This window comes from Lissotriton helveticus, chromosome 6 (genome assembly GCF_964261635.1).
Source record: "Lissotriton helveticus chromosome 6, aLisHel1.1, whole genome shotgun sequence".
Lineage (NCBI taxonomy): Eukaryota > Metazoa > Chordata > Amphibia > Caudata > Salamandridae > Lissotriton > Lissotriton helveticus.
The window spans coordinates 1,313,133,659-1,313,151,162 of NC_136067.1; the positions used below are offsets into that span (position 1 = coordinate 1,313,133,659).

The following is a 17,504-nucleotide window of genomic DNA, read 5'->3' on the forward strand; positions in this document are numbered from 1 at the left end:
TCACCTTTTTTCCTTTGTTGTTTATTACAAGAGACCACCTGCTATGAATATTGCAACTAGAGGTAATATATTCCATGGCTTTGCAGCTCCACAGTGTTGCCTACCTCATATTATGATTTTTTCACATTCTAGACCCTCGTGGGTAGCCAACAAGGGTTTGAAGAAATAATCAGTCTAGTAGAGATAGAAGTAATGAGTGGTGAGCCATACCCCAACTGCCATTGCTCCTGAACTAAATCAATCACTTAAATGAATCAGAGGCATCAAATCTCCTTGGTGCCCCTGGCTTACTGGCAGTTTAACGAAGTTCAGAACGTATTTCTGTAGAAGGTAATAAAAGAAATAGCATACTCAGTATAAAAAGGCTCGAGAGAGAAAAAACTGAATTGCCAATTAAGAATTCCGTTGATTATTCAGAGATTGAATTCAAATTAAATGTTCCTGTGTATGTAGTCTGCCAATCTTATGTCATCCAAAATGAAGAACCACTTACCCTTGAAACATCACATCCACCCTTAGTTATGTCTATTTCCTGTAAATTACATCTTTGGTTTTAGTCAGTGTTTTCTTTTTGTTTTGCATACTTATTGGGCTTGCACTCTTGAACATTGCTTCTGGAGAGAATTGTCTGCAGTGGAATGCAGTGTGCTCTGTTTTACATTTCAGTTACTTATGCAGCGGGTATCTGATAAAAATGGACTCCCGGAAAGGTGTTTGCACATAGTTGGGTGAAAGGTTTTTTCCAGCTCCACCAGCATAGTCACGCCTAGTTAATAGAGACACCAGCTGCCTCAGCAAGTTTTCTCTCAATTCAGTTACTGCTTAGTATAGCATCCTACCACAGATGTAACACACCCTTTTTAAAACACAAAAAAGGTAATGGATTACAAACATCTAGTAATCTCTATGCTCGTTCTCTACAGCTAGACACTGATTGTTGACTGCCACGTTCCCTTTACTGCGACACCTGTAATATCCAAACCCTTTCTCAGTTTGCATCCCTTCTAGGTCTTTGCTCCTCACGTCACACACGCTGAATTACCCTTTTCATTTCTTACAGCCAAATCTTTACCCATAACCTCTTTTAGGGCTAAAAAAAAATCACAAAAATGTTACTAGACCTACAGGTCTACTAACTGAAATAATCTACTCAACCTAACTGTAATGTAATTGACCATGAGTTGGTCTCTAAATGTGTAATCCTAGGCAAATATGTTGTCTTATGGAGCCGCTTTTTTTCATTATCACATAAGAGAGCACCTTCAAATATGCAAGTTAACTATTTCTTTAAAAAAAAAAGAAAGAAGTTAAAACCGCTTCCACTGTATTTCGTACAAAAGACATGCATATACTATTCAGGTTCATATAATCAATATCCAATCTGTGGTATCCACATATCATATCCTGTTCACATACAGTCTCACCAGCACGTGAGCGTACCACTCGTCTATTATAACAGTGCAAATACAGTTTTTGTTTTTATATACGTAGGACCTATACCCTTCATAGCAAATAAACAACAACAATAATAATCATTTCAACTAGGGAATTAAGTTCCCTCCCCAATCCAACTCCTACCCCCTCTCCCACCCCCGTGACAGCGGCAGACAGGTAGCCCAACCTGGTTAACCTTAGTGGAGAGCTGGTGATGCACTCATAACTAGCATACGAATCATGTGTTCATGAAGTTCACTATTTCTGCTGTACAAAAAACCTCTTAAATTACTAGACTAAAGGTTTTCTTCATGTATAATAAGACTCAAGACCACATATAGCATATAGGGTACATATGATCCCTGGCTTGCCTTTTAGTTCACTAATAGCAGGAATGTTTCCAAGTTCATGTTTAAAAACTCACTTCTCATAAATATGTCACTAAACCATAATGTGGTAGTGCACTGTAATTTACAGATATATTGTTTTGATCCTATAAAAATATTTTTTTTCACCACAGAATTACAGAATGTGTCTTCAAAGTTTGTGAAATATATTTAAATATTTGAACAGTTCACATACTAGCTATTTCAGTGTTGTTTTAGAAAGAAAAACTAAAATCTTACAGCCTTTAATTTCACATGCTTTGAACAGAGCGATTGTCATGCAGTTCACTTTGCAAAATTCTCTAACTTGAGTCACAGAAAGAAAAGTTAATATAGGAAGACAGACTGACTCTTGATCTCTGTCTCTGCAAGCTGAGCAAATGTAACAAGATTTAAAGACATTTTTATTGCTCATACACTTTGTGAGCAAGCAAACCACAACTGCCAGAACAGGCGAACAGGCCCTAAAATGAGCTTGTCCTAATTAAATCTGGCTCTATAGCGAGTGGAATTCTTTTGCCCTGACGTTTGATGCCATTTACACTGTTTCTTTTCATTTTATGTCTTTAACACAACTCTGAAATTGTCACAACTTTATCAAATATCTGGTCCTTCACTCACTACAGCAGATAGTAGAATTTTTAGAACGTGTATGCCAATTGCAGTATTTGAAAATCATGCCAAATACAACCCCCGTCTAGATGGGGGGAAAGAGCTTGCAGATAATGCATCACTGTGGCTTTATTTCAAGATAGCGAATGCAGGGTACAGGGTTAGACATTAGTGCAACTACAGTAAGATATAGCTAACAAATCGAAGGCCTTACATTTATTAATAAAATCATACAAATAATGGTGGTTGTACAAATGCATTAGTTCATCAACATACCACCCAACATGGATGTGAGCTCTTCAGGCCTCAAAATCAATCATGGAACAGTAGAGCTCCAGCATCAGTTTTTGAAGATATCTCAACCCATAGAGTGCATATGTTGACATGTTCATCCATCTTGATCTGTCAGCCAACCTTTATGCTGTCTCTCGAGCGAAAACCCATCAAAATGCTCCATACGGTCACTGGTTCCACAGGGCTAATCATTTAATGATTTTTTATTGATCTAAAACAATTCATTGAAATAGGTCCGACTCAATGCATTAATTTTCCAAGAGTACAGCAGTCAGTCAGTCAAAAAACTTTATTAAAGTTTTGTTAATAAAACCATAGATACAATACAGACAGACAATAAATTATAACACAATTTAAAAACAGACTCCGTGAACTTACAGGAAATCATCAAAAAACATGTCTAGATAAAAAGACTCTACGTGTCCATAAAGTGCCTAGATTTCATAGTTGCCTTTAAAAATCCCTACATTAAAAATAATGCAGTCATCCTTCAATAGTTGGAGATACATTAGTGCAGGTCTAACCTGATTAAAATTCAATTTCTTTAAGATACAAACTTAAAAATGCCTCCTGGGGACTTCATACAGTTTGCAAAAAAACATAAAGTACAGCAAACCCTGAGGAGACTTTCCGTTACAGCCACAGGAAGCTAGCACTTGACCTCTAGAAGCCCCCTTGGGTCTTGCTAGCAGGAGATGGAAGAGATTCTTCCGGTACCTAGTTAAAACAAATTTTTCATGAGACGTCAAGGACCCCATAAGATATGGTTCAGACAATGGCGTTGATTTGAGCAATAGGTATGCCCGAACACTCTGTTTCCGTTCCTCTTCTGCGCCCCGATCTGCATGCCTCCTGCTCAAAAAGGCAGTCCTGGTTAGTTCTACGTCCTCTTTTACAATAGCATCTGGCTTAAAAAATATATCTTCCCCGCTCAATCATTTTGAATCCTCTTTTAATATAATTAAGCCAGGGATACGAGCCACATTATCTAAGGACAGACACTCTCTTAAGATCAATTGAGTGAGGATTAGATCTTTGTTTAACCAACATGTTAGCCAAAAAATCAAGGGACGCAGAGCAAGGGTATCGCTTAGGTAGGAATCCCCCAATTCCTCATGTACCGCCATTTTCGAGGTTCCTCTCGGGACACATAACAACCTTTTTAAAAACCCGTTTCCCACTACCTGAAGGGGTTCCATTACCGTGTAGCCCCAGATATCGCTGCCATGAGTTGCTGTAGCTAAGGTTTTTGCTTGATACACTTGAAGCATAGCTCCTGTCGGTTTCTAGGCAAAATTAAAAATTGCACCATTGACCCGCGCCAGTTCCCCTTTTTTCTTTTGATTAAGGGGTCCCACCCAAGTTGATCATTAAATAAGACCCCTAAATAAAAGAAAACATTCGTGCAGGGAATCTTATCATTGCCGGATCTAAACTGGAAGCTCTTTTTCGTGTGTTTCCCTACTTTCATGACATAGTTATGTTATGTTATGTTATGTTATGTTATGATGGTTTTTATAGAGCGCACGGCTACTCAAAAAGAGTGTCCCAGCGCTTTTATTTGAATTAGGACTTTGAATTATTAATGGCTAAGTCCCGATCTGTCATAAATCCAGAAAATGCAGTTAAAAGGGTTTGTAAGCCCTATTCGGTTCTGGCTATTAAAACGGCATCATCCACGTAGAGCAGAACGGGAATGCCCCGCCGTCCTACATAGAGGAAATCAGCGCCGGTTTCCCTCAGCACTCTGTCTAATTCGTTAATATAAAATTAAATAAAAATGGCGCCAGAATGCAACCTTGCCAGACACCCTTCATAATCTCAAAGTCCCTGGATACCTGTAAATGTTGTGAGAACCTGACATTAGCAGTAGTTGATGAATGCATGTCCTCAAGAAAATTAACTATGCTGTTTTCCACTCCATTGCCCTCATGGACTGCCATAGCTTAGCCCTATTTACACAGTAAAAAGCAGAATGACAGATCCATTAAGGCAAGGTGGATGGTTCCAGGGTGTGCGAAAGTGTATTTATTCAATATCTTAAAACACTGTGCGACAGTGGAATGCCCCGGCCGGAAGCCATACTGGACTTCCGACAAAATCCCATTCTCAACTGCCCACGTTGTTAATCTCTGTAAAAGGATATGACCCACCACTTTGACCACTGATTCAATAAGCGAGATTGGTCTATAGCAGTGAGTACTATTTCTATTGCCCTTTTTAAAGACTGGGACTATGGTTGTCGTAGCCCAAGACTGAGGACACCCCATCTTGGCCGCCGCATTAAATAGGGACTCTAGAATCGGATCCCAAAACAAAGGGTCTGACTTGAATAGGTCCGGGGGGATCCCGCCGGAACCAGGGCTTTGTTGATAGTTAACCCTAGAATCCCTTCCATGATCTCACTCCTATTAAAACATATCACGGCTTCCTTCCTATTCTGTGGTTCGCTACGAGTAGGCTCGGGCGGGCAATCAAACATGGTTTTAAAATAAGATATGTGTAATGTAAACAATTTCCCTTGGAATTACTTTTCACTCATACTACCATTCTCACCATACATATAATGCAATACCACAATTTTGTCCCTCTGTCAGCTGTGAATATAAGCACAAACACTAAAAAAAAATATAAAACAATATGTTGCTTTATTTATAAAAGATTGTTCAATCAAAATTTAAAAACATAATAGACATAAATCATGTAGACAAACCCCCCCAAAAATACATCAAAGCAATAGTTTATAAAAAAACACATAGAAAGAGACGATTGGTGATTCAATATAAAAACATCCACAAAAATTAATTCATTAGGATCTATAATCACTGTTGGATTTATATTATTGTTTAAAATAGGATACCCACTCTTCCTCTGTAATGGGAGCCTCTCGGCCCTTTCCCCTTCCTTGAGAAACAGGCATACCGCTGTAAGGCCTAATCATTTTCTATCCTGGAACATTGCAGGGTTGGCCAATAAGTTACAAGATCCTCGGTGGTTATGTTATATGAAGCAATATACTGCTATAAGTCTGCAAGAAACATGGTTGGTGAATTGTGATCTTTTTCTAGAAGGCTATAAGACTTTCTTTGTCCCGGCCATTCCATCGGTGAGTGGAAGACCAAGGGGTGGCTTAGTTACTTACATCTCTGTGGCCGTCAATTGCAAGTTGCAGGTGATCCCAACCACAAACCCTGGATTTCAATCCTCCTTTTCAGATACACACGCTCCTTAAAATCCTTTTCGGGGATAACGTTTAGAATGCACCCTTACACAGGTGTATCTCCAGCGCTGCCTAAATGTCTGCAGCTCCAAGGACTATTCACACTTGTTTCTGCCAGCCTGTCCCTTCTACTAAATAAACAGAATGATGAAAACGTGAAGGCACATTAAAGAGCTCGAACACAGATGCCAGACACATTTCATGCGCCCATCACCTGCCTTCTTCTTTCACCCAGTCACATTCATGTCTTCAATTAACAACCGGGTAATCGGTCTCATTAGTTACCTAAACTTGCTGACCCAACATATCTGAGTGAAAAGATGAGACTTTTTCAGCTGCAGCATCTCCTCTTTCTGAGCTATTGGTGTCTTGGTTACGGAGCACAGCTAGAAACCTTTACATTGTACTTTTTGGTCATCCAAACAGATACAATGAAAACTCCCACACCAGTCAGTGTTCAGTAAACAGAGAACACATCTAAAAACATAACTCGGCAGAAGATCTTTAATCTATACATTTATTATCAATCAAACAGAGAACCATTTGATCACCCAGCTGCATGGCACAATATCCAACAAAATAGGACAGCAAGACTCATGGGATGCTTAACTTAAGAAACATACTTTCACCAATGCTAAAATACCTGCACATGCTTCTAATGAGTGCCATGATAAATTATCCTTTACACTAGCAGTGTTGTTGTGATGTCTATCTTCATTACATTTCCATGATGTCAGTTCTATGGAATATAGAACTTAGAATGTGTATAGTTCTGAACGTAATCTGGCAGTTGCTAACCAGGTTTTGCTGAATGAGGTGCTTCTATTAAACCTCTACTTGGACCTCATCACTGCGTATTGTTTTATCTTCAATTGGATCTTTTAGTTGTTTTCAAGGCATCACCCTGTCAAGGGTGGTTAAGGAAGGTTACACATATAGTATTGTTTCTACCAGCTAAATACAGTGTTTCAAATTAGCCTAAGCTGTGGTTTGAATGATGTGATACAAGGCGTCAAATCAGTGAACTGTCCATAATTTGTGACCAACACTCTATGTTCATTACTGTTGCACACAACGCATAATATCGGTACGTTCATCAGTGAAGTAAATTGTGACATAATGGGCCTAACATTGGCATTGTTTTGTAAATTTCTATTTTTCTTTCCCTGTTCCAGGAGGGCTGCGACATGCAACTGCCAGTATTGGTGGCCTTGAGGTGTATAAGTACTTGAAGTTTGAAGGAGGAGTTCATCGGGTCCAAAGAGTGCCAAAAACTGAGAAACAAGGCCGCATTCATACCAGCACAATGACTGTTGCCATTTTGCCGCAGCCTAATGAGGTGAGTGGTTTCTTTTTTTTATATATATATTTATTGTTCAGTTCATAGCATATATAACAATTGCAAATTATACATAAATCAACGATACATAAATCAACGATTAAAGTGCTGTAGAGATGCTGCAAATACCGTGAAAAGTAAAAAAAAACAAAACATCTAAAGCATAATTTCAAAACGACATCTCCATATGTTGTAGCATGAGCTGCCAAATCTTTACCCCTAGGTTTTTTTCTTCAGCGATTTAATACGATACAAATTAAATTCAAGATGAAACACATTATAAAACTTTCCTCGCCACATTTCATATGATGGCGCCTCTGGTTTCAACCACATCGAAGCAATGCATAGTCTGGCAACGGCCATAGCCATGAAAATAAAATCTCGAAATGGATCGCAAGTCTGCATAGCTTCCCTGTCCTTACACACCCCAAATAACATAATCTCTCTAGAAATCGAGACATTAACCCTCGTCGTTTGGGACAGAAATTGTGCAAATTGTCTCAGCACAATGCAATCAAACAAATATGTACAATATCTGCTACCTCCGACTGACACCTAAAACATTTTCCATCATGAACATCACCCCACTTCATCAATTTAGCAGGTGTATGAAATAAATTAAACCAGGTTTTATAATGTTGGGTGGGTAAATTTGCAGTCAGAATAACTTTGCTAGCCATATCGATCGATTCTCATCTTGAATCACTATGTCGTCACGCTGCTTTGCCAGTATTATATCATACAAAATCCCAATCTTAGCCCTTTTAATCAAAGCTTCTAAAAGTTCATTAGTTAGAATAGGTAGAGATCTAAAGTGTTTATAAATAAAGTCCAGTATCTGCAAATATAAAAAAAAAGTGTTCTTAGATATTGAAAATTGTTCAGCTAATTCCGTGAAGGAAACGATTGCCCCAGCACTATAAATATCCCTAAACGGCGAATCCCTTATCCCTCCATGTCGGCATCTTGGTATCCCAAAATATCAACGGAAATATTTCTGTGGAGTCAAGAGGAGTGTAGTAGCTAATCCGGTTTATGGATATGATTTTACGCATCCATTTCCAACCTTTATATGCTGCGAGTACAGTTTAAAATCTAGTTCTTTTAAAATAACTTGGTTCGAAAAATTTAAGCAAGACTTCACGCGCCTGAACTCCTAGTAGCATCTGGTAAATATTTGGGGATTCAAACAACATTATTTCTCCCCCAATAACCAAATATTTAATATTTTGCAAAGGGCAGACCGAATAATAAAAAGCGAAATTCGGCACTCCCAACCCTCCTCGTGCCAGTGGTAGCATCATATATTTTGAGGCACGCTGGGCCTTCTTCCAACCCCAAATAAACCTACCTGTGACCGATTGCAGCTGCATTAATTGTGCACGTGTCAACTCCAGCGGTACCGTCCGAAAATAATAAAGCACCTTGGGAAGTATACACATCTTTAAAACATTCCGTCGACCAACCATTGATAAATGTAGGCATTCCACCTTTTCCAGCTGTCTTTTACTTGATCCTAGTATATCAGTCCAGTTTACATCGACTATCTGCTGAAGTGACATCCTAATTGAAACCCCTAGTACCTTGCCTCTTGTGTCACACGCGTCTCTCCAGGACAAAGCCCCTCGGTACAAACAACCTGGGTTTTTTAGATGTTTAACTTGTATCCAGCGGCCTTCCTAAACTCTTGAGTCAAATGCTCAATCTCACTTAATGCTTGCTCAGGGTCCGATGTTACAACCGCTATGTCATCAGCGTAGGCGAGAACTAGCACTTGATGCTCGCCCACTACCATTGATTGTATACCATTGGTGGTCTCGAGTATTTGCAACAATGGTTCGATATAAATAACAAAAAGTAAAGGCGAACAAGGGCATCCTTGCCGGATGCCCCTGCTAATTTATACAAAAGATGATTCTTACCCCATTGTACAAAACTTTGCCCGCGGGCGTTTATACATAGTCTGTAATGCAAGCAAAAACTGGGACCCATACCCCATCTTACGCATTGTAGCCCATAGAAATGCCCATGTAACACGGTCAAATGCTTCTTCAGCATCTAAAAATATTAAGCCAATGTTTTTTTGTAATGAGGTAGCATAATCCAACAACGCTATAACCCTGTGCAGATGGTTAACCGTGCTCCTGCCAGGGAGAAACCCATGTTGATGCCGGGATACCAGTGGTGGAAGGACTTGCACTAACCGAGTTGCAAGTATTTTTGAGTATACTTTTGCATCCGCATTTATTAATGATATAGGTCTATATGACCCAGGAAGTCTGGGGGACTTATCTTTCTTCTTAAAAACCACTATATTTGCATCATCCCAAGATGGAGGGGGATTTCCACATTGGGCGGATGCAAAAGTGGCAAGTATATCATCCTTTATAATAGGAAAAAGCATCCGATAAACCTCCAGAGGAAGTTTATCCGGTCCAGCTGCTTTCCCTAGCGCCAAGTCGTCTAGTGCGGTCTGCAGTTCTTGCATAGAAATTGGAACTTCCAACTCTTCTCTTTCAATAGACCCTAGCTCAGATAGGTCAAGCTCACAAAGGTATTGCTCGATCTGATCCTGAGCAACAGGATCTTGAGTATATAATTCTTTATAGTATGAGTGAAATACCGCCATTATACCTTCCATATTCTCAGCTGTACCCCCTCTATTATTCTCCAAGATTTCAATTCGTTGAGATGCTTGCCTGCCTCGCATTCTTTGAGCTAGACATCTACCGGTTGTTTCTCCATATTCATATCTTTCAGCTTTATGTATTTTGAACTGGGTTGCTATTTCCTGACTCCAAACCCCATTAATCTTAGCCTTGCTACAGACTACCTTAGTTTGCGCAGTTTGACTGTCCATATTAGCACTAATCGCTGAAATAAGCTCACGCTCAGCCTTTCTCAAGTCCTCAAATAACTCCTCTATTAAAGCTTTCTGTTTCTTCTGTTTAGCCCAACCATAACTACAAGTTTCACCCCTTAGCCCGGCTTTAAAACAGTCCAAAACTCTTGCTTGGGTAGCTGTTCCTCTATTTTTTATTCTAAAAACCGCTTAGCCCAAAGTTGAATATAGAATATATATTCCTCGTCACTTACAAGCTTTTTACTAAATGTAAATGATCGCTGTTCCCGCATAATGTTCAAGCGAATCAGGTCCATAACCACCGGGCCATGATCTGACGTAGTACGGGGCATTACCTGCATCTTTGCACCAACAGTTAAAAGTCGGGGGTAAGAAAATATAGTTTAACCTAACAAACTTGTTATGTGGTGAAGAGAAAAACGTATACCCTGGATCTTCATGATTTACCACCGTCTACCCATCCACAAGACCATGTTGCTTTAGCAACAGATGCAAAGCCCTGAATACTTTCGACTTACGGCCTTTATAGTCAACAAATTGGGCATCCCATATCTGAGAATCCCCATGTATATTAAAGTCCCCAAATAATAGCAGAGGGGTCCCCACAGTGCTAACTCAACATTAAAAAAGTCCAAGATCTCTGCTTCATCTAAGTTTGATCCATACACTGTGCATATTGTAGTCTTAATGCCCCCTATAATACATTCGGTGATCGCCCACCTCCCGAAGTTGTCCAGCCTCTCTCTACCCGTACCAATTACAGCCTGACGATAATAAAGTAAATCCCAACTCCAATAATATCCTACGACTGGACCAAGGGATATGCGTGTCCTGTAAACAAAGAATGTTGGGGTTAATTAATCGCAGCTCAGCAATCACACATTTCCTCTTGAGGATATTATTCAGCCCACAAACATTGAATGAACATATACGTAGACTACTATTAGTCATTAAAATGTATATATCGCTGGCCATTAACATACAAAAAGAAAAACAGATATGCTCCATGGTTCTTACAGCACTTGCTATGAACTGACATTTTACCCTTTTTACCCTTTAAAAAGTACCCACCCAACCCACTACACCACAAGTGTCCCGCTAAACCCCCCTTATCCCACCCAGCAAAAAAGCACGTACCCACCATGCATGTGACACACCCTCTTAAATGAGGCAATAGGGCCAATCGCCCTTGAGATGCCCGGTGAATGGCTCCCGAAGTACTCTGCCCTCCTGTAATCTGAAATATATGAGACTAGAGACATCAAAACAGCAAAAAATAAAACTAAATTGGTGCATAGAACCACAAATTAAAGTGTCTCATTGTAGATATATAGCAACCATGCCTATACACTAGTCCTTCAAACCAAAGAGTGAAGATATTCTTTAGCAGCAGGCTCTGATGTAAAAAATCGGGTCTGACCGTTATTGACTGTCTTTAAAGTAGCTGGTTGCAATAGAAAAACTTGCAGGCCCTTTGTTTGAAACGGGGCAATCAGCTGCCGTAACTGCCATCTCTTTTCGACTGTAGAATGAAAGTAGTAAGGCCGCACAAAACATTGTATTTCTTTACCAGACCTCTTCTTGTCTGGTCTGGCCAGATTGTACAGTGCCTGCCTAGCCAAACAATTATTCAAGAAAATCAATATATCCCGCGGTTGCTGCACTGCTTGCCCACTCCATGCAGGTCGTTGCGGAAATGGAAATCTATGTTCCTGTTGAATTTCACATATCCAATTCCATTCTTTCACCTCTGGAAGTGGTTCCTCAAACAGCTCAGCTACGAATTTGCAGATATCCTGCCCCTCATGACCTTCTGGGACCCCCAAGAATATGTAAATTATTGCACCGAAGTCGATTTTCTAAGTCGGCAAGCTAGTCATGTACATCGTCCTTATGCGCCTTTATGTCTGTAACAACTGCCTTTTGGGTCACCATCTGGTCTTCTAATGACGATATACGAGTGTCAGCTTCCGCCATCCTATCAGTAAAATCGTTGCATGTTTTTGCCGAGCGTCGAACAGTATTTTTCATTTTCCTGCATGCAGTACGCGTTTTTAAGTGCTCCGCTCGAGCCTCCAGCCTATGCTCTGAAATGGATCTGTAAATTTCCTCCAGCGACACTTGACTTGGTGTCTCCACATTTGGACCCCCACTTGCTTGGGCAGATAAGTCCCGTCTCTCTAATAATTGTTCCCCACTAGAGAGATCCCAGTCAGGCGTTTCTGCAGTGGCTGATCCTATACTCCTATGTCTTTCTTCCGAACCGTAAGTGCCTCTGCAGATATATCCCCAGGGGAGGCATTTTTATAATGACTGTCATCCATCATAGTAGGGGTAGTATCTCCAGATCCATCTTCTTGTAGTAAGAGATCTCCTTCCAGATCAGATCCTTCTGAGTGCTCTGAAAGCGGAAAAAAACTCACTATCGTTACTACTTAAAGACTCATTAACATCTTCGCTGGTAATGTCATTATCATCATCCGTTACGCTAACCTCTTTACCACCAGCCACAGTCTTAGCCACAGTTTGAGTTACCTGCACATGCGCTGAAATTGCTGCTGAGTGTGCTACTGGGGGTACCTGTCTCTGCTCCAAAGTAACAGCGATCACTTCGCTTCCCGCTTCATGAACATCTGAATGATATGATTTAGCAGCAGGAATCCAAGCTTTTTTCCCAGTGGCTGGCTGAAACATTTGTGAAATCTTAGGGGTACCGTGAACTAGATCTTTACCCTGCCCAGTGCTTTCAAAGTCTTCAATACCCGTTATTTCTTTATATGTTTTTGCGGCAAGTGCGGCACGTGTTCCTACCGCCCCTTCCCCTGCGGCTCTGGTTTTCCCTCCACGAGTGACCTTAGCTGCCATAGCCAACCTCTAAACAATGTCTCAATGTAAAACACACAGTGTAGCACCCAAGCGCCTGTTACAATGTATTTATCAAGCTCCAGCGATAGAGATTCCAAATATTGAATAATCTCTCAGAAAACAGCTCGCAAACACACCAAAATAATCTCGTTTTTTTAATGAATCTGTCACCAGCCAACAATGACAACAGATTGCGTCCAATAGTCGCTAAATAATGACTAAAATGATCCTTCTTTCCACGGCTTAAAGGAAACTCGTTTGAACCGCAATAGTACTATGATACTATAATGTGTATTTATTTAGTAAAAGCTTTCCCGAGCCTTACTGCTTACAGAACGAAGCACTCCTCCAGCTCCACACAAACACGAAGTCGACTCCAAACAGCTCCTAAAACGGCCGCAGGTGAGCGAATACGCCCGACTGGCGTAGAGCAGCCGCCGCGCCCCTCCGATCTCCGCAGTTCGCTCCCCTTTGCACGCCCATCACCGTAACAGACGTCGCGGCTCTCCCCCTTGCCACAAAGTCGGTCTTTCTCCCCGTTGACAGTCAGCAAAAGCTTTGGGAGTCCAAAAAACAAATTCAGCCAGTGCTCATCAGTGAGGTGTGCTACACTTTCGTCTCCGGGTGAGCCGAGTCACGAGCCCCTCACACACACGTCTGTCGTACGGACGCCATCTTGCCCTCTGAGGTGAGTGATTTCTAATGAGACTTTGTTTTTTATTCCTCATGGATCCAACAACAAGGCATTGCTAATTTAAAAGAACTTTTCTGAAGTTGAATTAAAACAATCAGTGATTTGTTTAGGTGTTTAAATACTTTAGGTTAATCTACAAGGGGCGAGAAGGCACTCTACTGAGAAATTGTTTTGTGACAAGAACCTCTGTAACATGAGGGGTGTGGGGGTGTTCAGTTGAGAAGAAATCACAAATTCTAGGATGTGATGCAGAAAATTACTACATGCAATTGGATCAGTGCTGCAAAGTATTCTGGACTTTTTCATTGTGGTAGTACAAATATTTACAGTTTGCGACACATTAGAATACTCTTGCTATGAAGTACACAATTGTTCTGCCAGGTACAAATATTGTATTACAAGGTAGATCTCAAGATTCAAAGTTTAGCATCTTTAATCTCTAGGCCATATCCCCAAAACATTTTATTTATATAGATATTTATGCTGCATGGATTAACTATGGTAGTACTGTGATGCTTTAAATGCAACATCATAGAAAATAAACATTTTGATGTTTTAGGAAGTCAGAGCTCTGATAGTTTTAGCTTTGATTTTACAATAAGTGTCCCTTATAGACATGGGTTGTTAGTAGCTATCCGAAACTAACCAAGGTGGAAGGTGCTTTTCAGGTTCAGATAGTTCATACACATTTTAGGGATCAAACAGAACAAAGCTTGTTTTGCTATTTCAAACAGGAGGTGAGATTTATTTTTTGCTCAACAATTATCACCTACAGTCAAGAGTTTTTCATGGAAGTATGTTGGGTGATCCCAGTTGTGTTGCCTTGCAAGGGATACATAGAATTTAAAATGTAACTCTGTAGGCTGACTAAGGTCTATTTTGCCTGCTTGAATTTTCTCGCAGCAGCCACTAATAAGTCTTACAGCTGAATGGAGAATTCCACAGTCCGTAGTTAGGCAGAATGTTATTTGATGCAATTGTAGTTGGTGGATTGCATTTTTGTGGATGGCGGTTTGTAAAATGTGAATGTATGTCTATCAATCCGTTAATAATGTCAACTTGGAAACAACTTCCTGTGGGTTACATTGTTCTGAACGTGTTTGGATGTCCCCATCCTGCCTGGTTGCGACAGAAAGAGTTGTGTTTTGCCAAGGTTGATTTTTAATGGAAAAGCAAACATCCAGCTTTCTAAGGAAAGGTTATGTGTTGTCCTCTCGTTGGTGCATACATGTTATATTGTCTTGCTAGTCCTAATCACCCTGGCTCCATATAGAGTTTCAAGATGGTAAGTCATAATGTTGAATTCTGTGGTAGCGTTCAGTTCAGGGAAAAACCTTGTCACATAGATAATTTGTACGAACTAGGAGTTTTCACTCTGAAAGGATTCTGATCAGTTTTGCATGTCTCCCTCGATCCGCATGCTTAGTAGGACCGTTTGAAGTAGTGTTTGGTTGTTCAGAGGAAGTAAACTAATGGTCTAGAGATTCCATATTTTTAAAATTAATTATTCCTACTCCACAAATACTGAACTAAATACATCCAATCTTTCTTAAGAAAACTATTGGTGCATTTGCCTAAAAGTTTAAAGATCAGAATGATCTACTCCAAAAGGTCTCTGCTTTAGAACCTATTGATTTTTACAATGGTTTTTAGTGATTCTGTACAGCATCCCCAAAGTGATAAGAAATCAAGATGCTATGACCGGTCTGTGTGCCTAATTGTGTAGGGGTACAGAACAAACCTGCATGCACCTACAAAATTACACAGGCCCTTTTTTAAATTTGCTGATCTGAGTTAGATCATTAAATAGAAAGTGTTGAAAAAGTAATAGATTTGTTTTCTTTGACGAGCAAGGAAGCAATGCAGGGGCCAGAAGCAATATGGAGGGCAGGGGGGCAGAAGTAACATGGAGAGTGTAGGTAGGGAAGCAATGCAGAGGGTGGGCGGAAGTAACATAGGCGAGAGAGATGAAGCTGGAGCGTGGGGGCAGAGAAGGACGTGGGCTAAAGAGTAGAATGTTGTGGGCAGTTGGCCTGGTATATGCTGTCCACTATTTAAAGTGGGCACCCTGTATCCGCCCAAACAACCCTTAAGATGGTTTAAGAGGTCAAAGATAACCTTAGAAAGTTATCCAAGTGGTAGCTGTGGAGAGCAGCCTTCAGGCTAAGTCTTGAAGGAATGTTAAGCAGCTTGTTTTACCAGAATGTAACCTTATTGCATTGGTTAAATGAAAGGAGAACCACACAGTAGTTATAAAAATATGTATTTATTATTTTTATAACACATTCTAAATACCTCACAGTATCTTCTACACGCAGATAAACACAAAGCACAGAATACTGTAGCACAGAAACAGTCGTAAGTAGCACTAATACACAGTGGGCTCCAGGGGGAGACCAAACCATATAATAAAATAGTGGTATAAGAACCAGGACTCGAGTCAAGACTGTGTCCAGCGGATGTAGAGTCGCTGGGACCTCAAGGAACCACCCAAGGTGAGTAAGTAGGGACCCTGCGGAGGACAAGTGCAGTGTGGGAACACAACCGCCTGTTATGTACAATTCTATGGGAGAGTCGCGGTTGAAGTTTTAAAGTTTAAGGCCCCTTCCCCGTGGAAGTTAGGAGGTTGGAGAGCCACCCCACCCGTGGATACTGTAGTAACAGAGTTACCTATCCCAGGGAAGGCGGATGCATAGGTCTAAAGTGGCATCGGAAACTGTCGATCTCTATGGAGTACTTCGAAGAAGAGCCACTGCTGGGAAGGAGAAAAGTGTTAGTCAGAATCCAAAGGTGGATCCAACCCACGCAGAAAGGAGAGATTGGCTACAGTGCTGACCAGCAAGGTCTGTGGGACTCATCACTCGGTGGGGAGTCAGGGCACGTCTAGAGCAACCAGGGAAGCCCAAGAAACAAAAGAGTTACCTTAATGGTGACCCACCAGTCGACGGACCAGGGATCGCGAAGGGGCCTCGAGCAGAAATGCTAGAAGCGGGCTCACGGAACACTCGTGGAGTGTAGGCCCACAATCTTTGATGCAGGGGGTGCTCGCGGCTTGGACTACAAGTAGCCCAATGCACAACTTCGGGAAATCTCGGGAAGTCGATGCACTAGCAAATGTGCACGGTGTCCAGGAGTTACGGTTCCACGTCACTCGTGAGGGCTGCGGGTCTCAGCTTTGCTGGGATCTCGTGTCGGCCTCTGAGAAGTCTGGAAGTCCGTGTCCTGAGTCGCAAATACTTCGGCGTCCAATGGGAGCTTTGGAAATGCAGACCGGCAAGATGCTTCTTTGGTACCTGTTTGAACGGAGGAGTCACTCCTTGACCCCAAGGGAGATTCTTCTGTTTTCTAGTAGAATGTCGAAGTTCCAGGACATATGTTGCAGAGTTTCATCCAGGTGTAATCTGAAGTCCTAATGACTGGGGTTCCACACTTCTACTAAGATAGAGGGTTGGACATACTCTGGGGACCCACCTATGGGAGGGTCTGGGGAGAGGGGTGGTTACACCCTTTTCCCATTGTCCAGTTTTGCACCAGAGCAGGGGCTGAGTGCCCCTGCAACCGGTTTGAACTGGGGTATGCACAGGGACACCAAGTGTGTCCCCAGCACTGTCTGTAAAGCATTCTCTGAATGCACCCACCCAGCCCCAATACACTAAAGCCTGTCTGGGAGGTGATTACACCTCCCTGTGACAGGAAACCTATTGTCCAGGCCTCCCCTGCCGAAGTTTCGTCCAGCAGCAGGAGGTTAGATCCGTGTCTGTGGCTGCAGCATCCATTTTGTGATGCTAGGGTTCTTT

At 41.3% G+C, this 17,504-nt stretch overlaps 1 protein-coding gene across 1 annotated transcript in view; it reads left to right on the forward strand.

Annotated features, from left to right (window-relative positions):
• The window catches only part of MTRF1L (mitochondrial translation release factor 1 like), a 265,821-nt gene that overhangs the window by 74,288 nt on the left and 174,029 nt on the right, over positions 1 to 17,504 (forward strand). The window contains exon 4 of the mRNA XM_078649049.1: positions 7,122 to 7,285. Coding sequence (XP_078505175.1) covers positions 7,122 to 7,285 — 164 coding nt within the window. The remainder of the gene's footprint in view (positions 1 to 7,121; positions 7,286 to 17,504) is intronic.